Source organism: Protopterus annectens, chromosome 9.part0 (genome assembly GCF_019279795.1).
Source record: "Protopterus annectens isolate FY-2018-M chromosome 9.part0, PAN1.0, whole genome shotgun sequence".
NCBI classification, from domain to species: domain Eukaryota; kingdom Metazoa; phylum Chordata; order Ceratodontiformes; family Protopteridae; genus Protopterus; species Protopterus annectens.
Window position 1 is genome coordinate 371,526,218 of NC_056743.1, and position 24,055 is coordinate 371,550,272.

Here is a 24,055-nt window from a genome sequence, read left to right on the forward strand (position 1 = left end):
AGCTACCATATAGGTGGCAATCCACTGAGCACAGAAAAAGTCATCAGGGATCTGGGGACCCAAGTTGACAGTAGCCTTTTGTTTGACACTCATGTTGCTAAAGTAGTTAGGAAAACCTTCTATATCGCCCACCTGATCATGAAGGGATTCACATCTAGATCAAGGGAGGTCATCGTCCCCTGTACTCATCACTCATTAGACCTATGATTGAGTACAATGCCCGCTCGAATGTATCTGACCAGACACCTGCTGCAGCTTGAAAGGCCCCAAAAGTTCCTCACCAAAAGGATAAAGGGTCTCAAAAATATGTCTTATGCTGCCCGACTGAAAGAACTCCAGCTCTATTCAGTCTCATACCGCTTGCTCAGAGGTGACCTGTGCCTGACATATAAGGCCATGTCAAACCCAGATTTGATGAATATGCTTCACCTCAAAAAATCTAGATCCCTCAGAACCACAAGGCCAGGAGACTTAAACCTTGACACGGTTATAAATAGAACGTGCTGGAGGGACAGATTCATCACCCAGAGACTCCCTATGCTGTGGAACAAAATCCCGGTACATGTGAGGCAGAGCACCTCGCTGGCCTTGTTCAAGAGGAATCTTGACCAATGGATGGGAGATCGCAGATATACCCCAGGGATTACTTCAGTGTCACTGCTTGACAGAGGCACAGAAAAATGATAGGCATAGTTTTTATTCAAACTAAAGGGGTGGCGAAAGCCACATAACTATGGGCTAGGCTTATAAATGCCCTTGGGCAGATAGCCTAGTATGAACCTATGAACCTATGAACCTATAAGAACATACCACACACTAGCTTGGAAAGTGGACATCCTCTCATTCAGTTGGAAAACACTAACAGTGTATGCCTTTCCTCCACTACCTCTTCTGGCAAAAGTGCTACTAAAAGCCAGATTAGAGAGGCCACACATGATACTCATTGCTCCAGACTGGCCACGCCAGCACTGGTATCCAATATTAAGGAACATAGCTCAAGGCCCACCATGGATTTTACCTCAAATTCCTCACCTGCTGACTCAGCAAAACAATCTGATTCTACACAGCCAGCTCAAGACTTTAAATCTGGCTGCATGGCAGATTATCTAAACCAGTCAACACTTCTCTCTACAGCTGTTATGGATGTCATTCTGGAGGCCAGGAGACCCAGCACCAGGAAAGCCTACTCAGACAAATGGAAAAGATTCTGCGCCTGGAACCAGGCTAAAGGCAGAAATCCTCTTGTCCCAAATATTCCTCAGATTCTGCAATATTTAACTGAGATGTTGCACAAAGGCCTTTCCTTTTCATCTATAAAGATCCACGCTTCAGCTATTTCAGCTCATTACAACACGGATCCTCCTATTTTTTCACATCCATTATTAAGACAGTACCTCAGAGGGGCTAAGAACATAAGACCGCCCCGAAGAGCAGCAACACCAACTTGGGACCTCAATTTTGTTTTGGAAAAACTTGCACTACCGCCCTTCGAGCCAGCTTTTTCAGCTGATTTACAATTTTTATCATGGAAAACTGCCCTTCTGCCAACAATAACTTCAGCACGAAGAGTCTCAGAGCTACAGGCCCTAATGGCAGTGGAGCCTTTCATCATTTTTCATCAAGACAGTCTCTCTTTATGAACTAACCCTTCCTTTATGCCAAAGGTAGTATCCAGTGTGGCTCTAAACCAAACCATTCATTTACCCACCTTTTATCCAAACCCCCAGAATAAAGGGGAAAGGCTCCTACACTCTTTGGACATTCACAGACAATTACGTTTCTACTTGGATAAAACGAAGGTTTTCAGAAAATCTGATCAGCTCTTTGTATCCTATGCTGCAGGATCTCAAGGAAAGCCTATACCAAAACAGACCATTTCAAAATGGATAGGACATTGTATCTGTTTCTGCTACACACACCATGGGAAACCTGTACCTGGTAACATTAGGCCACATTCCACCAGGGCTACAGCAACATCAGCAGCCTTCCTCAGAGGGGTACCAACCAAGGATATTTTGGAAGCTGCAACTTGGAGTTCAGTGCACACCTTCACCAAGCACTACCACTTATCTCTATACTCAAAAACCAGAGCTGGCTTTGCCACTGCAGTTTTTCAGGGCCTACTAGCTTCTCCAAACCCTGTTTAGTACCAACCGCCCAGCCTTAGCTTTGGGATTCAACCCAAGTGTGATGACTGCAGCAGTGTAACACGATGAACATAGTACAGTTTTGTACCTACCATAAATGTAGATGTTCGAGTGTTCACACTGCTGCTGTCCAGGTTACCCTCCCACCTTCCCCTCTTCTTACCTGGGTTTTATCTATAGCTCCCTGTTTATACAATCTCTAAGATGTATTTCTATATGGTGTATTTGCTTACAGCTGTAGCTATTGTTTTCTACTTATGTAATTTACTTAGGATTATGTATTGCCCTCCTATTTGGGAGCACCTGACATCTGGGGCAAGAAAAACTGAAGAAAATGGCGTTTGCTGTCTCTTTTATATCCCTGTTGCACTGACGTCCGGGAAGAAGCGTCAGCAACTGACGCCGGACCAAGACTTTGGAACTCTGGCCGACTGCGGGACCGCCTGACGGCAGATAACCCAAGTGTGATGACTACAGCAGTGTGAACACTCAAACATCTACATTTATGGTAGGTACAAAACTGTACTTTTCTGGTTGTCAGTTTTGTGCTATATTTAACCAATGCACTATTAAGCGTCGGTATGATTTTGCTTTAAACTATTATGGACGGCGGTTTATCCAGAAATGTCGTTGGATAGCCATCCAACTACCGGAGTTCACAAAAAGCAGAAAGAAAAGGAGAGAGAGAGACAAGAGGCCCAAAACCGATGACGAAGCTTCTAAGCCAGTCGCCGGTTCTCAGTGAGTCGCAGGCCGCTACCGACTCCCACGTGGAGTCTGCCATACCGTTGGAAACTCAAGGTATTGGAGCCTCTGATACTATTCCTTCAGAAGGGTCCGGAGCCGCTGAGCAGGCACCGGCTTCTGTGGGTGTATACAAACCTAAACATCTTTACATTAAACCGACTTCAGCTTCAAAGGCAAAGACTAAAGTACCTCCTAAAGCAAAGAAAAAAACTCAAGAGCCACGTGGTCAGGCCTCTATGCCCAAAAAACAGATGCTCAAAATGGCCGAAGACTTGATTACCTTGATTAGGGGTTCCCATTCCCCTCCTGATAAGAGGCCTAGGCAAGAGACTGACTATGAATCTTCAGATCAGGTTTCCATTTCTTCTGATCAGGAATATTCTCTTCCCCCCTATGAGGATTCTGATGCTGAAGAATCTATACCTTCAGCTTCTCCTCCAGAGGACTATTCTTTTGGGGAAACCTTGCATACCATGAGGGAGCATTTCCACTGGGAGAGCCAAGATTTTTCTGAATCTAAAAAGAGGCTCAGGGATTTCCTTTTACTACCTCAGCACAGGCCACTAGCCATTCCACCTGTGTTAGACATTGTAGATGTGTTTTTGGAGTCTAGTCTTACCCCTGACTCCTTACCTCCAGCTCCTGTTAAGCCTGACCGATATTACAGGGTTCCTGACTCTCGTAAATTCCTTTTAAAAACTCTGCTGCAGACCCAGAAACTATTTCTCAGGGTCCCAAAGGAGTTGAGGCTTCAGCTGCAAAAACCCTACCCCCTCTGACAGAGATTATAGGGCACTGGATAGATGGGGGGAAAAAAGGTTTACACATCTGCTACCTTGGCTATAAGGGCCTTAAACTGTCAGTTTCATGTGCTCAAATATCAGCAACATGTCATGGCATTGCTTAAACAGAACATGTTGTTAAACTCTGAATGTGCAGAAAACAAGGAAATGCAGGATTTATTGCATGCAGCTGAACAAGTTGGAAAGGATACTTTGCAATGTGGTTTTGATTCATTGGAGGCCTCCTGCAGGGCCGCAGTTACGGGCTCTGTAATTAGGAGGCATGCTTGGTTAAAGGAACAAAATCTGCCTGATCATGTCAAAGTTAAATTATTAGATGCACCTTTACAGCATGATACTTTGTTTGGTGTTAAGGCAGAAGAGGTGTTAAAGAAAATGGAGGACAAAGCTAAATCTATGCAAATGGTCAAAGATTTTTTTACACGTACAGCCACCTAGGTTTAGTAGACACTAGCCAACAAAGAATTGGTCCTTTCCTGTGTCAGACAGACCTCAAAGGGGCAGATCCCATGCGCAAGGTTCATACAGGTCAAAGCAATGGGGTGCTTCTACCTCCAAAGTTGGAGAAGACCAATCACAACCATACAGGAAACAGTCCCAATGACTTCCCCCTGCCTGCACCAATCACTTATCTCCTGGCAGCACCCTTAGGGGGAAAATTAGCACTTTTTTCTCAAAATTGGCACATTATAACCCAGGACAAGTGGGTTCTAAATATCATGTCACAAGGCTACAAGTTCCATTTCCATACTCTGCCAAAGGCAAACGGCTGGCCAGATCTGCCAAAAAATCAATGGGCAGAGGCACAAAAACAAGTCTCATCCCTCATGGACATGAGGGACATTCAACAAGTACCAGAGCAAGAGCAGGGACAAGGATTTTACTCAAGACTGTTCTTGGTACCCAGAAAGGACAAGGCCTGGAGGCCAGTACTGGACCTATCTATTCTGAACACATTCCTGGATATACCAAAATTCAAGATGTTGACTTTGCAGCAGCTTCTGCCCATGCTGGGCAAGAACGCTTGGCTTGTGACTTTAGACTTAAAAGAGGCATACCTGCATGTCCCATTCAGACAAATATGCAGAAGATACCTCCAATTCAAGGCTGGCTCAATGCATTACCAATTCTCTGCACTGCCTTTGGCTCGGGGTCTTAACAAAATGCCTGGCAACAGTAATTGCATTCTGCAGACAAAGAAGAATACAAATATATTCTTACTGGGATGACTGTCTAATTCAAGCAGAGAACAAGGACATTCTTCTACAGCATCTGGCGTTTGTGAAAAGACATCTAACATGCCTAGGGTACACAGTCAACGAAAAAAAATCAAAACTAGTACCCTCTCAAGAGATAATATTCCTGGGTGCAAGCTTAAATAAAACTGCCCAGATGGCTTATCTCACGCCAGACAAACCAAAGGCAACTGACTACCTATTTCAAAATGTTGGCAACAAAGGCCCAGTTATCTGCAAGAAAAATTCTGCAGGCTTTGGGCTTCATGGCATCCTGCATCCTACTAATTCCATATGAGGAAACTTCAGTGGTACCTAAAAAGTGTTTGGACTCAACATTGCCACAGCCCGGAAACTATGATTACTCTCATTCCCTGCCTGCAACAGGAGTTTCGTTGGTGGGCAAAGGCTTGTCACCAAAACAAGGGACAGACATTCACATTACCCCCAGCCAGGCGGACGCTAACAACGGATGCTACAGATTATGCCTGAGGGGCCCACATGGCAGGAAGATGAATTCAGGGCACATGGACCTCAAACCAAATGCATCTACATATCAATCAAAAAAAGATGCTAGCTGTTCAAAATGCCTTGACAGCCTTCAAGGACCTACTTCATCCAGGACAACTACTGATAAGACAACACCACGGTCATGTGGTATATAAACAAGCAGGGGGGGCACACATTCTTACCCCCCTTTGCAGACTAGCCATGACTTTGTGGGACACAGCATTGACTTACCAAGTACATCTGCAGGCACAATTCCTGCCAGGAAGGAAAAATACTCTGGCAGACAAACCAAGCAGAAACCTCATGGATCCCCACGAGTGGCAGCTGGATCCACAAGTCTTCAGCATGATAACAAGGAAATGGGGATGCCCGGACATAGATCTATTTGCCTCCCCTCACACCTACCAACTAAAAAGATTCTGCACAAGGATTTATCACAGACAAGCATGGAAAGTGGGCGCCCTATCAGTATATGCCTTTTCCCCTCTGCCTCTCCTCCCCAAGGTACTCCTAAAGGTCAGACAGGAGAAGCCAAAGATGATACTGATTGCCCCAAACTGGCCCCGCCAGTACTGGTATCCAAAACTAAGGAACTTGTCTCAATGCCCAGCTTGGACCTTACCTCAAATACCTCATCTACTGTCCCAGCAAAACAATCAGATCCTGTACAGCCAACTCAGGACTTTAAACCTGGCAGCATGGCGGATAATGTAGTCATACAAAACCCACCTCTCAGTAAAGCTGTGATGGATGTCATTTTGGAAGCCAGAAGGCCTAGTACTAGAAACTCCTATGCTGGAAAATGGAAGAGATGCTGTGCTTGGAACCAGGCACAAGGAACTGATACAGCTGTGCCAAATATTCCTCCGATTTTGCAATACTTAACTGAGATGCTGGATAAAGGCCTATCTTTTTCATCTATTATAATTCATGCCTCTGCCATTTCGGCTCATTACAATGCAGAGTCACCAATCTTTTCTCATCCCTTATTAAAGCAGTACCTCAGAGGGGCCAAAAATTTAAGGCCTCCAAGGAGATCACCAATGCCTGCATGGGACCTCAACTATGTCTTGGAAAAACTCACCCTGCCTCCTTTTGAGCCAGCTGCTACTGCTGATATAAAGTTTTTATCTTGGAAAATAGCTCTGCTCCTAGCAATAACTTCTGCAAGACAAGTTTCAAAGCTGCAGGCACTCATTGCTGTAGAACATTTTATCATTTTTTATCCAGATAGGGTCTCTCGGAGGACAAACTCAACATTTATGCGTAAGGTGGTGTCCAGTGTGGCTCTTAACCAAACTATTCGCCTGTCAACATTTTATCCAAATCCACAGAACAAGGGGGAGAGAATTCTGCATTCTTTGGACGTACACAGACAGCTTAGATACTACTTGGACAGAACCAAAGTTTTCAGAAAGACAGAGCAATTACTAGTGCCATATGCTGCAGGATCACAAGGAAGGGCTATCTCAAAGCAGACCATTTCAAAGTGGATAGGCCACTGCATTCGTTTCTGCTATGTACACCATGGCAAACCAGTGCCTAAGGGCATTAGGCCACATTCAACCAGAGCTGCAGCCACCTCAGCAGCCTTTCTCAGGGGAGTACCTACCAAGGACATTTTAGAGGCTGCTACTTGGAATTCAGTGCACACCTTTACAAAGCACTATCATCTGCCACTCTACTCTAAATCCAGGGCAGGCTTTGCCACTGCAGTTCTGCAGGGCCTCATAGCCGCTCCTAATGCTGTTTAGCTCCGGCCTCCCAACCATAATTTTGGGACTCTACCCAAATGTAATGACTGCAACAGTGAAACACGAAGAACACAGTACAGTTGTGTACACTTACCATAAATGTAGATGTTCAAGTGTATTCACTGTTGCAATCCAGGTTACCCACCCGCCATCCCCCTTTTTCTATGGATCTTATCTTTACTTCTCTGATTTATACAACCTATGTGGTGTATTTGCTTGTAGATGAAGGTAAAGTTTATATTGGTGCATGTAATTTTATATATATATATATATATATATATATATATATATATATATATATATATTTTGGCAACCCTGACATCTGGGGCAAGAAAAACTAAAGAAAATGGAGTCTGCTGCTGCTTTTATATCCCTGATGACCTGCCGTCAGTGAAGGGGTGACAGCAGATGATGCAGGACCCTGGAATTCAGGCCAACTGAGGGCAACCTGCCAGCAGGATTACCCAAATGTAATGACTGCAACAGTGAATACACTCTAACATCTACATTTATGGTAGGTGTACACATCTGTACTTTTCCAACTAAAGTGGTGTCATTTTTTCATTTATGTAAATGCAAGATCGCCTATGTCATATGTGATTTAATAAAGATGTTTATTAAAAAAAATGGTTTTGGTAGACTTTTTGTCCTCCGAGTTTTATTTATTTATTCATTAGCTTGATTAGAGTGCTTTTATCCTGTTGGCTGCTAAATCTCAGCCATGATTTTCTTCCTTCTATTATACAGCCTATTGATTTTGTGATTCCACCAGAATGGCTTATTTATTTATTTTTTGAGTTAGTTCTGTACTATCTAGTGGGTACAGCTGCCTCTGTGCAGCTATTAACATTCTTGTACAGGGTTTCTGTAAACAGTTCTGCATAGGCAGCAGTGTTCTCAGGGTTTATGCGGGCTTGAAATTTTGCCAAGTTATCACTTAATAGCAGGAAGTTAGCTTTGGAGTAGTTCCTTAATATTCCAGGTTTAGCTGGGGGTCCAGGTTTTGTTGTTACTTCAAAGGAGACCATTTTGTGGTATGACCTTACCAGGCACAACTTTTCAGTAGGGGTGTGTGAAGCACTCTTCCATATTAGCGAAGGCGAGATCCTGTATGGTTGCACTCCTGGTTGGTGTATTGACAATCTGGTCCAGTGGTTTGTTTACAAAATCCAGGAATCTTTTTACATTTGGTGTTGTATAGGATTCCCATTTAATAGTGGGGTAATTAAAGTTGCCCATGAATATGGTATTGGGTTGAATGGTGAGTGTTTCCAATAAGTTTAAATACATGGTATGGATTTCCTGGGTCATAGAGGGGACCTTTAGCTTGCAAGGAAGTGGTATTTGAATTTGCCTGTCGTGATTTGAACATGGAGAAGCTCCAGTGCATTGTCCTGTTTAATCAGCCTTGAGGTATATTTATTTTGATGTAAATTGAGACATCCCCACCGTTAGTCTCAGTCTGTTTAGTTGCTGGTCTAAATGTGTGGAAGGCATTGTAACTTTGCACTATTGGAGTGCTCTTCGTGGCTTTAAACCATGTGCATTGCACAGACATCAGCATTCTGTAGGGTGAAGAGAGTTGCCAGGGAGTGGAGTTTTTTGTTTAGACTTCTAGCATGGAGCAGTAATACATTTAGATTTTCTTGGTTTGGATTTGCTGTGTCTGAAGAAATTTCAGTTTAACGTTGCCTAAAAAAGGCACTCTGGTTGAAGACAGTGTTTTAGCTAATATTCGAAAGCCTATAGGGGAATAGGTGTCCCCCAACAGGACGACATAGAGCAAAGGTTTCCCAGTAGATGCCATGGTGGTGGCGGCTGCCACCAAGAAGGAACTGGCTCAGGATAGTTCCTCGGTACATCCGCCCGACAAGGAGTCTGGGACGATGGACCTCATTGTAAAGCGGATGTTCGCTTCAGCCACCTTCTCCATAAGGGCGCTGAACTACTTGGCACACATGATTTGCCTTCAGCGGGATCTAATCAAAGAGTACGCTGGGCCACCCCCGGGGTCCATGTTGGCCGAGGACAAAAGAACAGTCTCGGCACGGATGACCACTCTAAAGTCGTTATCCAACACTTCTATGCGGCTTCTCTCCCATGCCACGGAGGGGGCGGCTAGAGCCAGCGGAGCAGGCATCGCCTTGCGGCATCATGCCTGGCTCCGTCTTTGCGATTTTGCAGAACCCTTCAAGGCGTCCTTCGCAAACACTCCCTTTGACGGTTCTACCTTGTTTGGCAAGACCGTCCGCGATACGCTACTCCAGAGTGAGAAAGATGGGAAGACGTCTGCCGTCGGAATCCGCTTCTCAGCTCCTCAAAAGTCCTTTTCCAGGAACCAGAGAGGACAAAAGAAGATGTAGTTCCGGAAATCTCAACAATCCCGTTTCGCTCCGGAACCTTCGTCCTTCAGAGGCAGGGGAGGACAAGGAGGACGTGCCGGCCCAGAGGCAGAGGGGGGCCGAAGAATTTCAGGTTGAGGGAACCCTTTTCTGACCGACCCGCGGAGCAACCCTGAGGGGTTGCCCGACTGCTCCTCTCTGGAGGCAGTCGGGGGACGTTTCTCGGAACACCTAGCACATTGGGAGTCCATCACAACAAATCGCTGGGTGCTCCGAATAATATCCAGAGGCTACTCTATTCCCTTCGTGAATCCTCCCCCTCAGTTGGGGCTCCTCCCCGATGTCCTACCCAGTCAGAGGGAGGTGGCAGCCTTAGAGATAAAAGAGCTGCTAAGAAAAGGAGCCATCCAGCACGTCCCCCCAGGCCAGTCCGGATCAGGCAATTACTCCAGGTTCTGTTTGGTGCCAAAAAAGACGGGGGACTTAAGGCCAATTCTCCACCTGTCTACACTGAACCTGTCCGTTGCCAAGGAGAAATTCTGGATGGTCACCGTTCAGTCTATTCTCCCCCTTCTGCAGGAGAATGACTGGATGTGCTCCATAGACCTCAAGGATGCGTGCTATCACATTCTAATCAACAGGCGATCCAGGAGGTTTCTCCGCTTTCAGTTGGGGGCCAGTCATTATCAGTTCAGGGTCCTCCCTTTCGGCCTCACCCCAGCCCCCAGGTTGTTCACCAAGGTCATGGCAGTTGTAGCAGCCCACCTGAGGCTTCAGGGAATACAGGTCTTTCCTTACATGGACGACTGGCTACTCACCTCTCCCACCAGGCATTTACTATGCTCGGCCAGGAATTATTTCATGTGTCTGGCCCACCAATTGGGGATCACCATAAATTACAAAACATCGTCCCTTCAGCCTGCTCAGGTCCTGGACTTCATAGGGGCCGGAATAGACACGCTTCAGTCCAAGGCCTTCTTGACGTCGGACAGACTCCGCAACCTAACTCTCCATGTCTTAGCCCTTCTACAGTCTCCGGCCCCACCAGCGGAATTGGTCCTGAGGGCTCTATAGTCTGTGGCGGTGGCTATCAACCTTTCACCCCTAGCCCACTTGAATATGAGGGTTCTTCAATGGACCTTACAGGTCCAGTGGTCCATCCTTCGACATCTGTTTTACTCCCCGATTACCCTCAGCAGGGTTTGCAGGGAATCTCTGCTTTGGTGGCTCCTTTCCCCAAGAGCTTCGGGAAGGGCGCCCCTTTTTGATGTCTCTACCCCAAGCCACAGTGACCACGGACGCTTCTCGCCTAGGGTGGTGGGGGCATTGCATGGGCAGAACCGTCCAAGGCGCGTGGACTCCAATAGAGACCGTTCTGCATATCAATGCTCTGGAGATGAGGGCAGTGCTTCTAGCGTTGCAAGCTCTCCATGCCCTTCTTCCTCTAGGGACTATTGCAATTCAGACAGACAACATGTCAGTGGTCTGGTACATCAACAAACAGGGGGGAACCAGGTCTTGCCCCCTTTGCAGAGAGGCCATGAGAGTTTGGGAGTGGGCGATATCCACCAACCGTTTTCTGCTAGCAACGCACATTCCGGGTCGGTCCAACATTCTAGCGAACAAGTTGAGTCGAACTATCCTCTCACCTTACGAGTGGTCTCTGAACCCCTTAGTAAAAAAAACAGATCTTCCTCAAATGGGGTCACCCTTGCTACGATCTGTTCACATCGCCTTTGAATGCAAAGTGCAGCGAGTTTTTCGCTCTAATACCTCCACCGGGGAAGACCCCCAAAGACGCTCTAGTTCATGCTTGGCCATCCGGTCTTCTTTATGCTTATCCTCCTCTCCCGTTAATGATGAAATTCTTGCAGAAAGCTCATCGGTTGGGGAGCAAGGTTATCCTCATAGCCCCATTCTGGCCTCATCATACCTCTTTCCCATACCTACGGTCTCATCTCATGGCTCCTCCTTGGATCTTAGATACCATTCCCGGATCTGATTTCTCATCCTTCGGGATTGAAAACTCCGAACCTGGACGACCTCAAGCTTTCCGCTTGGTTGATCCAGTTCCATTAGTGGCTAGGACTCCCGGCATCTCATCTGCAGTTAAATACATCCTGGTGGCGACACATAAACCTTCTACCAGGAAAGTGTACAACAGTAAATGGAAACGTTTGGGCCGGGCAAAGGAATTTGGACCCTTTTACGGCTCCTATTCCAGCAGTACTTGAGTTCTTATCCCACATCTTTCATCAGGGGCCCAGCTATTCAACTGTGAAGGTTCAAATGGCGGCCATTTCCCACTTCCACATAGGAGACAATCTTAGTCCCTTAGCTTCCTCCAAGATCTGTAAGACCTTCTTGAAGGGTACCTTTATTTTAAGACCTCCTGTCAAGAATGCGGTTCCTCTGTGGGATCTAACCGTAGTCCTCCAGGCTCTTACTGGCCCCCCCTTTGAGCCTGCAGCTTTGGCTGACTTAAAGTATTTGTCTTGGAAAACTGCCTTCTTGATTGCTATTACCTCAGCTAGAAGGGTATCGGAACTTCAAGCCCTGTGTACTAAACCTCTGTATCTTGTTTCCATAAGGACAGAGTATCCCTCAGGACTAATCCCACCTTTTTACCCAAAGTGGTTTCCGAGGCTAACATCAACCAATCCATTAATCTGCCCATTTTCTTTCCTAACTACCAGAACAAAGGAGAGTACAGACTACATTCATTGGATGTGCATAGACAATTGTGCTTTTATTTGCACATAACAGCTGCTTCGCGTAAGTCGGAGCAGCTCTTTGTTTCCTTTGCTAAGCCATCTTTGGGTAAACTAGTAACAAAGGTGACTCTGGCTAGGTGGATATCTCACTGCATTTTACTCACGTACAAGATTTCTGGTCGGCCTGAGCCCGTGGGGGTTCGTGCTCATTCTACCCGTTCTATGGCTACCTCTGCTGCCTTTTGGTCAAGGGTACCCTTGGATGACATTTGTTCGGCGACTACTTGGGCTTCTTCTCATACCTTTATTTCTCATTATAAATTAGATCTGATATCCAGAGGAAGGGCAGCCTTTGGCTCTGCAGTGCTCCGGAATATTCTTCCTTGAGGACCTCCCAAGTTCTTGGTAGCTGGGGACTCTGTCCCACAGGTTGCTGATCAAATGAAGTTAACTACTTCAGATAAAGAAGCTATGTACTCACCATAACGTTCCATCTGAGTAGGTATCTTCATTTGTCAGCAACCGACCCCCCCCCATCCCCCTAACCTGTAGTTCGTTACCTGAATAAGTAAGTGATTCACTCCTGGGTAGGTATCAAGTTAGGATGTTTAGGTTTTTGCTGGTTTTAGTGCTGTCTGATAATTGGGCAAACTCGATCTGAGGACCGGAGGGAGGTAGCAGGGTAGTATGAGTAAGGGGGAGGAGCTTGGAGCTCGGATCTCTAGCTTGGAAAGCTTCTGGGTCGGGCCAGATACCCACAGGTTGCTGACAAATGAAGTTACCTACTCAGATGGAACGTTATGGTGAGTACATAACTTCTTTTTTTTTTATCTCTTTTACAACATTCACCACTTCCAGTATAGTTTAGATTTTTATTTCCATTTTCTAGTAATTGCTTTTTTGGCATCCATCATTATTAGACTCACCAAGGCCTTACCATGTCTTGGCAATTCTGATTCTGTATCATAGCTCAGAAAAATAATCTCCCTCGTCAGACTAGTCTGCCCACCCAGCATCTCTGACATTCCATCCCACAGGGAATCCTTAAAGTCCACAAACTCCCCGCACTCCCAGAAAATATGGTCCCAGTTACCTCTTTCTTCCCCTTCGCACCTCCAACACTTACTGTCTGCCTGAGAAAAAATTCTGTGGAATCTACTTGTATAAAAATATCTATGTAAACATTTCCAGGCAAAAATCCTAAGTCTTGGAGATTGTTACGTATTTGGGAGACCTACATATGTCCTCCCAGTGTTTGTGAATTGCTTATACAACCTCTCTTCCCAATCCTTTCTAACCTTCTCTGATTCTTATAGTTATGTAATATTTTATATGCTCTACTAATTATTCCTTTTTTAATGGCAGCTACTTTTCTAGATTCTGTTAAAAACTGTACCAGTGCTGGTCTTTCATTTAAGATCCCCTATTTATTTCTCTTTGTCTATACTCTGATATCAATCCCGGACCTGCAGTCCAAATAAATTCTTGGTATCTTTTTATTCTGTCATCTTTCCCTCTCTAGTTATTTGATCCCAATACCTTGGTTCCTTTGCCACCTTTCTCCAGTAAATTTAGGGCTCCTCTTACCTATTCTTTCCATCTCTGGTTATTTGATCCCAATACCTTGGTTCCTTTGCCACTTTTCTCCAGTAAATTCAGGGCTCCTCTTGCCTATTCTTTCCATCTCTAGTTATTTGATCCCAATACCTTGGTTCCTTTGCCACTTTTCTCCAGTAAATTCCGGACTCCTCTTGCCTATTGTCTATCCCTAATTGCAGCCATCCCTATCGGCAGAATCTCCTTTCTCCATTCCCGTGTTGGTTTAGTTCTTAGAATACTTTTTGCTACTTCATGGATATAATCTTCTGCATGATTGTTATTCTCCTTAAAAGGCCTGCATCCAAAATCTGAGTCTCTCCTTGTTTCTTGAACTTACCCTGTGTTTCATCATCACCCCTTTCCACTTTGAGTTATAGTTTTCTGCTTGTGCTATGTATAGGTAGGAGTCTTAACTGTGCACTGTTGAAATACCCCTTCAGATAAGTTAATACCAAGCCGCCCTGTTCTACTGGAAGAATCAGCTTATCCCACTTGTCTCTTGCAATCTTTCCCTCTCAGATAAAGTTCTTCAGCTCTTTATTAATTGCTACCCACAACTTCACCTCTGGTTGATAAAAATAAGAATAATCTGGGACTAAAAACATTTTAACTGCTTGTATCGTACTATCCATATAACAAAGCTTCCATTTTCTCAGTTTTTAATCCATACTCCTAAATATTTAATTTTACCATGACCCCATAAATATGGGTCTTCCTGAACCAGTTCATGTGTGTGTACATAATTTAACGCTATGGCCTTTGTTTTAGCTTCATTCATTTTGTATCCCAAAAAGATTTAAAACTGTTTCAAAATGTTACACAACACTGTAATGTCTTTTTCTGGTTTTGTCAGGTACAAAATAATTTCATCTGCAAATAAAGCCAGCTTTCCTTAACTAACATACCAATTATATCCTTGAATTTCTGAGTCCCTTATATTCTTTGCCAACGGTTCCAAATGTAATGCAAATAATAAAGGAGAAAGATGACGCCCCTGCCTGCTTCACCCTGCTCAAGCAGAAGTTATCATTGAGGACCACTTTAATTTTCGCCTCCGATCCCTCATTTATTCTCCTAATCAGCCTTGTAATTTTTTCAGGAAATGCAAATGCTTCCATTGCCCTGTGCATAAAGTCCCAGCTTACTCTGTCAAATGCTTTTTCTGCATCAACACCCACCAGCAACAATGGTATTTTCTTGCATTTTGCTTCCCTCTGGATCATCCGTGTTCTGATAATGGCAAATGTTTGCCTCCCCTCCACAAAACCACATTGAGCCGTATCTATCAGTTTTGACCGTACTTTTGCCATTCTTTTAGCCATTATAGACATGAACACTTTATAATCATGATTAAGTATTGAAATGGGCCTGTATAAAGCTGGATGTAATGGATCTTTACCCTCTAAGTATTACAGCAAACCACTGCTTTCTTCCAGGATGGTGGTATTTCTCCTTCTCTTAAGATACTGTTAAACAAAACCTTCCAGATCTTTCAGTTTTTTTTTCCTCTTAGCCTTCAGACTTCCACAGGAATATCATCTATTCCTGGGAACTTTCCTATAGATTGGTTATACATCACAATTTTTATCTCATCTCCTCCTATCCTGTTAATAATTGAACCTTGTCTGCCTCTAACCCTAGCATATTTAATTCTTCCATAAACATTTTCATTTGTATCTTTTCTTGATTTTCAAATTTCTCTGCTTTATAGAGAGACTCTCAGAATTTCAGAAATAACTCTACAAGATCTCGTTACCTTCTTTGTTGTAGGCTCCCCAAGTTTGGAGACAGCCCTTTCTACTTTTTGTTGCCTGAGTCGCTGTGCTAAAAGTTTTTTTTTCTCTAGTGTTATCAAAAAAAGTTGTTTAACAGCAGTCTTTCTAAGCTCATGCATATTACTGAGGTAATCCCTTATTTTCTGCCTGGCATTCTGCTGTTGATCCTCCTCTTATTCTGTGTGATTCCCCCTGTTTTGCAATACTTCAACATTTGTCATTCCTTTTAAATAATAATTACTTCTTAACCATAGCTCCCTTTCTTTTATGTCCACCCTATTTTTAAACTCCACCTTAATTTTATCCTACTCCCTAGCTGTATTTTCAGAAGAAATTTCTGTCCTCTCTAACAGCTCCCGAATCTTCTTCTTTTGGCTTTTTCCTGGTTAGGGGTCGCCACAGCGGATCACCTGTCCACTCATGATTGTCAGTGGAGTTTTACAGTGTCGAGTTGCCAGCCCAGCACCCAACCTTCCACAGAAGGCACACACACACGCATGCACTCACTCCTAGGGCCAATTTAGAGTATCCAATCCACCTACAGCATGTCTTTGGGATGTGGGAGGAAACCGGAGCATCCAGGGGAAACCCACACGACCACAGGGAGGACATGCAGACTCCGCACAGTAGGCAACCCAGCCGAGGATCGAACTGGAGATTCTCTTGCTGTGAGGCGGCAACTCTAACTGCTGCACCACTGTGGCCGCCCACTAACAATTTCTGAATAATCTTCTCTTTTCAACAGATTGGTGGGAAAAGTGCCAGTGTCTCATTTTTTTTCATTACTCCTTGTTTTTATTTTAGCTGTTAGTTGCGCATGATCTGAAATAGTTAATAGGTAGGTATCAAGTCCTTCAATTAAATGCACGTTCCTGTGAAATGTAAATTCTGTCTAGGCTAGCCCAGAGAACGGTGATAGCTGCTTAACTGCAGTCTTCTAAACTCATGCACATTATCCAGATACTCCCTTTTTTTCTCATCAGCACTGTGCATTTGCTCCTCCTCTTCTGTGAGATTCCACATATTCTGCAGTACTACCTTTGTCAGCTCATTTACGTAATTTCTATTACTTCTTATCCATATCTCTCTCTGCTTTATTTCAACCCTGTTTTTAAATGCTGTTTTTATTTCATCCCAGTCACTAGCTGTAACTTCTGAGATAAGATGGGGCAGCCAGCAGCATTGTCACCTCATAGCAAGATGTTCTCCAGTTCGATTCTCGGCTGGGGAGCCTCCTGTGCAGAGTCTGCATGTCCTCCCTGCATTCGTGTGGGTTTCCTCCAGGTGCTCCGGTTTCCTCCCAGGTTACAAAGATATGCATTGGAGCATTTCTCCCCAGGCCTCCTCAGAGTTTCCCGGTAAACAAATGCGAAATAAAATAAATTTATATCTTCCTTAACTCTCGAATAATTACTACTCATTCCTTAAATTCCTCTTTTTTTTTTTTTTTTTTTTTTAAAAACAGGTAGGAGGGAAAGTGCCAGCGTCTTATTTTTACCTCATTACACTGCATTTTCATCTTAGCTTATTGCTGCATGATCTGAAATTGGATGTGTGTTGAAAGCTTTCCGTTAAATACACATGCTCCAATGAAATATTTCTATATAATCTAGCCCAGTTGCTGTACATTGGGGAGTAATATGTAACTTGTCTGTTTGTACTACTGAATTCACATTTTCCATACCAAATATTCTCATAAACTTCATCAGAAATCTACCCTTTCTTGTTATATTATTTCTTCTAGGTTCCCTGATACATTCTTACTATTGGAAATCAAATGCCAGTCCTCACCTATAAATAATTTTCCTGGCTAAAAGTCAAATAGTTCTCCCAAATTTTTCTTAAGCTCCGTAATAACAGTTTTAAGTGGAATACTAGTACATGCCATTATAATCCTCTTCCCTTACCAATGCCTCTTAATGCCACAAATCATCCCCCCCCCCCCCCCACAATCCATTAGTATTGGAGCTCCTCTATCAATTAGTATAATTACTTTCCTTTTCCTCTGTCTGTAATATTCTTCTGAATATCCATTCTGAAATGCTCTTTGTCAAATTAACAAGCTCGTTTCTTTCCAGATGCGTATCCCACAGCATTGCTGTTTACACTCTGGATTTCTTAACATCATTCAGTATTCTTTCATTTTATCTACACCTGTAAGGCCATTCACATTCCAGGATAATATGGACTGTATAGCCATCATAATAAAATGCTGTTGTTCTCACCCATTACACATAGCAGTTTTTTGAATGTGTATTTCCAGCTTTTGTAAGTTATTTCTTTTCATCTATATTTGAATTCATGTCACATTTTTCAAGATATTTTGTTTTATTGAAAACCCTAAAACAACTAAGAAAGATCCCATCCCCTGTTAACTTGAAACAAATGCACAAAGCTATGTACTTCAAAAATGAAGTTTAACCCTCAAGAGAGGAGCAATTGCCCCAAATTGACAGCTGCACCTAGAGGCATCATCTAACCCAAAATTAAGGTTACCCATGCTAAAGTGCGTGCTACATCCTGTGCTCCCACTTAAAGTGATTGTGGTCTGTTGTATTCTTTATCTCTCTCCCCCTTGTTTAAATTTTAATTTGAACTTTTGTGGGTCATTTCTTTAACATCAGTCTCCTCAAAAAGTGTTGACTGTTTTAAAGTATCCTGCCGGTCTTTTATAGTCTTTTTTTTGTTGTCATATTCATTTTATACTTAAACCTAAGAACATTTCTGCATTATTTCATCTTACCATTTTTACCGTTTTTATTTTTTTGTTGAGCTTTATTTTCTGCATCATTTTGTCAGCATACATTTAAGTTTCTGCTATCCACTTTTTCCTTTATTTTTTTCCTACATCCACAGAATGCCAAGTCACATTACATTTTTCCAAAAAGCTTTTCCAGCTAATTTGTTTTTCTTTATAATATTGCATACTAACTTGAATAGGTGTAATGAGGCTAAATGAGAAACCTTTTTTTGTTTTAACCCAAACCTCCATCTTTTATGTGACAGGAAAATAGTCCCCCCCCCCCATGGGATATAGCTTTGACCCCTATATTGCTCTAAAAGCATTTCCAACAAATTTGTGTACCAATCGAGAATTGATTTATACTGCCAATATATCATAGCTACCCAAGTGTGGAAGATTGTAGTGAATATACTTTTTACGTAAGTCAGTTGAAGCATATTCTAGAAGTCTAGCAACTTACTCTTAATCTGTGCTTCCGCATTCTGTTAGCAATATCCTTGTAATCAAAATTCACACCCATAACACTTCTATGTCTCCAGAAAAAAAAAAAAAACTCTTATTCCCAAAATCCTTACTTTTTTGTATTTAAAATGAGCCACGCATTTTAACTACTTTTGTATTGCAGTAAGGACTTTCACCCACCAGTACCACATCATCTGCGTAGGCCCTAACTGGTATTCTAAACCTCTAACTTTCCACTTTACTTCTCTTACTTGCTTGTTATACAATTCAGAGCCAATACAAATAGCAATCCACTCAGCCTTGCTTTACCCTCTTTCTTTATGCTAACCATTTCAGTTAACCACCCATTAACTATAATCTCGTTTCAAGTAAATAATTTGTTTCTAATAAGCTAACTGATTGTTCTTTCTTCCCTTATTCCCCTTAGTATTTTCCACATAATGTCCGGCACTGTACTGCTGTAAGCTTGTTCTATGTCACACCGTCGCCTTATCTTCAGCTGATTCTAGATGATCGTCACTGTTGAAGTGATACCCCAACCCCATGTGCAAAAATGGGAAAAGGAGTTGAGGGTGGATGGATGCATATGGTCATTCCTCTGAAGAAAAAGCAATAATTCACTTAATTGATTCCCCCTAAGCTGTATATTTCTTAATCTTCCACATAAGGCAGTATATTTTCCATTCTTAGTACCAGAGGCTGCAAGTTCTAGTTCTTTGTCCTTTATTGAAAATGAATCTAATAACCCTTTTAGATATTATTTTGATTTCTTAGTAAGTACTGTAATCATTTATTCGTAACTTTAAGCAGTGCTACCTTGTTGTCCGTCATGCAACTAAAAATCATAAGTCCTTCTGGACTTTTAGCAATGTTAAGTTTAACATCCATCAACACTTCTATGCTTCTGGTTTCAAGAATCTGCAAAGCTGCATCCTTAAGGAAACCATTTTTTTTGGGGGGATGGTTGTGGTATTCACTCCTTTCCTTTGGTCCACTACTGTACAATTTCCTTTATTAATTCACCACTATTTTCACTATACTTTCAATCATAACTAGACTCGCCCTTCCTATCCATTATTTAATTTTTTTCCTTCAGTAAACTCTACCCTCCAAAAGGCTTAACCCCTTTATGCCTGCCATGTAACAAAGTATTTTTATTTATATAGCAAGTATTTTACATTTTTCAGATTTGTTTTGATTGTCTTTCAACACTTACGGTTTCATCTGTCCTTAAAGCTGTTTAAACAGCTTGTAATATACTCTTCCTCCAATTCCTTTCCAGGCTTAAATATTTCTGTAGTTCTCTTTGTACACTACTCACCAGTCCTCCCATGCGGCTTGTGAAGGTGATGCATATATGTTTGGTTATTCCACAGTAATGGCATATGCTCAATATCGATCACTGCTGCAGGAGCCAAAACTATATGGGTGGCATTGAGGATTGATAGTTGGCTTGTGCTGTTCCATTGCTGGGCAGATAAGTTCCCATTTGAGGAAAAACCTTCCAGATATTATTTATGTTCTTTAAACTTACTTTCTTGTTTAAGAAAGTACATTGTAAAGTAGGAATGTGTGACTTGACAATACATTTAAACAGACACATTTTTGTTTCTCACAGTTTAAAAATTAGTTTAAAAATTCTGAAACTTTTTGTTGAGAAACTGTATTTAAATTACTTTTTTGAGGACTGATAAAGTGTATTGGAGTGCTGTTTACTCTATTTTGGTGGAAACAGTTACTTTTTACTACTATTGTGTTGCTTGGTTCCTCCGGGAGAGGAGCATCATTTTCAGCTTGACCAATGAAAAAACAACTGGTTCCACTGTCTGCCCATCTCCTAGTCACAAAAAAAAAGTTAACTTTTTTGTAGCCTTTGCCACTACAGCAGATGCAGAGAGACTCCAGCGAATAGTGTAGGGACAGACACAATGCTGTGTGATGAACACTTTAGTACAAAGAGCTTTTCCACAGGGAAATAGCTCTCAAATCTTAACTAACTTACAGTCCTCTCTTCTTTCTAAATTGGAAACCACCTACAATAAAATTGCAAGTTTTGCAGCCAGTTGTTGGTCTTTTCGGCTTTTCTCGGTTAGGGTTCGCCACAGCGGATCTCCGGTCCGCTAATGATTGACAGTCAATTTTTATGGTGCCGATTTGCCAGCCCGATGCCCAACATTTAGTGAAGGCACGCCCATTCACACATGTCTTTCGGAGGCCACTCTACCGTGGGGAGGACATGCAGACTCCACACAGAAGGCACTCCAGCCGAGAATCTAACAGGAGATCCTCTTGCTGTGAGGCAACAAAGCTACCGCTGTACCACCGCGGATACTCAAAATTTGCAGCCAGTCTACCTCCAAAATCACACCACTGTCATGCTCTTCTTACACTCAGTTGTTAAGAGTTTCCTGACCAGCTCTTATCCACTCAGCTGCTCACCATCCATTCTGTCCTTAACAAGCCCTCTGCCTGCCCTAATCTATCCACTGTTCTAACCCTATGTAATCCCTCTCAGTCTCTCAGAAGTTCAGATAAGTGTCTCTTACAGATATGTAAACCAAATAAATCTGTTGGCCAAAATCTGTACAGCTACATTCCTGCTCTTGCTTGTAATAACCTCCCTCTGTTCCTCAGATTCATTCCTCAAGTCCAGGAGTTTAAGAAAGCTGTAAAAAATTACCCACATAGTACTTGGATATGTCACTGTAACCACCCTACTTGAATTTCTTCCATAATTTGTAATGCTCTGTGGACAATCCCTTTTTTGCTTTCCACCTATTTATGTTTCTATCCTCATTTCTCTTATATGTTTTATATTGTAATTTTTCAAGTAGTCTTTTCTTTGTATGTATAGCTGTTATATTTATTTTTGTATGTATTTATATTGTCTAACTCTTGTGGAGCTTTTCTCCCCGGGCCTCCACTGAAAAAGGGCAGTAGCTCAGTTGGACTAGTCCGGTTAACAAATGTCAAACATATTTCGAGCTATTTCAGAGGTTTTCCACTTAGACTTCGGTCACTGCAAGGGAATACCTCAGGATTCTGGGCCTCATGGCATCTGATTCTCTTGATAACTCTGGCAAGACTGCATATGCTATTGTAATTTCTCCTGTGAAGTCTCTTGGGTCCCATCACCAAAATCCATTGTCTTTTCGGATTCCAGTTGTGGAGTTTGTGAGAAGAGAAATCATTTAGAGACATCAGCTATCCCTTAATCCAGGACTCCCCTTCTCCAATCCTGCTCCAAAGCAGTCAGTCACCACAGATGCCTTGGACTTGGCTTGGGAGGCAGTGTCAAGGGGGATAAAAATACGGAGTATCTGGGACAGCAGACTTGCACAGTTACATATCAAGGCATTCGGCTAAATCACCTCTGGTCCCCAGGAACACTTGAACATTTTACACAGCAATTACTACATAAACAAGCAGAGGGGGACCAGATCTTAACCCCTATGCAGACTAGATGTGTCTTTACAGGCATCCTGCATTCTGTCAGAGCCAAATAGTGTGGCAGACAAGCTAAGCAGGACAAGGCTAGATGCTCAAAAATGGAAGCTGGATCAGGGATCTTCTAAGATTTGGTCTGTTTATGGGAATTTTGTTTTGTATTTATTTGTTTAACATTTGTTGAACGGGAAAGTCAGACTAGGTTCCACAGATCCTGTTTTCAGCGGAGGCCCGGGGAGAAACGCTCCAGAAGCATGTCTTTAGAATATTAGAATTCCTTTAGAATTCCTCAAGTAGACCTTTGTAAAGAGAGGAAGTAAAGTCATCTGACAAGTATTGTGCTCCAGGACTCCAGTTACGAAGGCCTGGAAGACGATTGCTTTTTCTTTGGACAAGAGTAGTAGGCATTACATGTCTCTAGTGCATTATACCATAGCAGGAGGTTTCAGGGGTCCTCTGGAATAGAGGAACGTTCGAGAAAAGGATCTGGTTATAAGGGTCCCTCCAACTGCTTTGTGGAAAACTAAAATCCTGGTGCCCTCACAGATTATAGGTCCTTCTATCTGCAGATATGTTCATACATATCCAGAATTTGTGGGAATGTACATGGACTATAAGGCATAATTCCAAATTATTACTTTGCTTAGAACTAGAAATGTTTGGGTCTATATTACCAGATTGAAACTTTAGTTACTCTAATACCTAAAGATCGATCTGGTAATATTGAAATCCAAAAACTGCGAACGGCCGATTTCACGCAGTGAAAGAATTTCCTTGGCCGTTATATGGATTATGCCCTTTTGTCCAATGTAGAGTGATCTTGGAGTTGGTATATTTAGTTAGGGGGAGTGTGGGGGGCACAGTCCCCTACTTGATTTGGGATTAAATGTTTTTTTTTTCTTTTTTCTTCACATGTCCAAGGGAATTAGTTCCCTGCGTGAAATTGTCCGTTAGCGGTTTTTGGATTTCAGTATTATCAGATAAGTCTTAAAGGTATTTGAGTAACTAAAGTTTTGATCTGGTAATATAGACCCAAATGGTTTCTAGTCTGTTAAGAATTTCTGAGCAAAATTAACTGTTCTGCTTTGTTAGTATTAAAAGATGTGAAACATCCTTTGTCTGTTTCTCTCTCAAACACTATGGAGAAATCATTGTAAAGAAAATCTTTGGAGGAGGTTTCAGTTAGAAGAAATCCATCTTATGGCTATCTCTAGCACTTCATTTTTATTATTGATTATATATTTATACATTTCTTGTAGGAGGAACCATTAAGTTCTGATCATACTGTCGCTTCCATGATGCAAAAATTAGGATTTGAAACTAAATCTGCTTTGTTTGGACGTGGCACAACATTGCCGTTGGGTAAGCTGCTTCATTATATGGTGTTTGCATAAAGTTACATTTGTATAAACTTTTGTTCTTGTTCTTACATTTTTTTTAATGAAAAAGTCTTGCAATTGTTTCTGTCAGGCAACACTTTTGACTGCTTACAGGGTCTGATTTAATTAAGCGTGATAGCTTTTTAAAGGACATCTGTGTAGCTGTATTTCCATAGTATGTGGAATGCACATGTCCTTATTCGATCTTCAGCTACGTAAAGCATGAAAAATTACTGCTGAAGGAAACTTAACTAGATAAAGTGCATAAATAAAATAATTGCTGGAAATACTGTATCTGAAATTAGGGTTGATAACACTCACTGTGGTGTTGGCAGTAGTTGCCCCTACTACTTGCAACCAGGTGTATTAGGTGTGAACCTAATCCTACTACATGATAT

At 42.5% G+C, this 24,055-nt stretch overlaps 1 protein-coding gene across 1 annotated transcript in view; it reads left to right on the plus strand.

The window, feature by feature from the left end:
• LOC122810529 (piwi-like protein 2) overlaps positions 1–24,055 on the plus strand; it is a 709,331-nt gene that overhangs the window by 18,353 nt on the left and 666,923 nt on the right. The window contains exon 2 of the mRNA XM_044082112.1: positions 23,538–23,640. Within this exon, the coding sequence (XP_043938047.1) occupies positions 23,538–23,640 (103 nt within the window). The remainder of the gene's footprint in view (positions 1–23,537; positions 23,641–24,055) is intronic.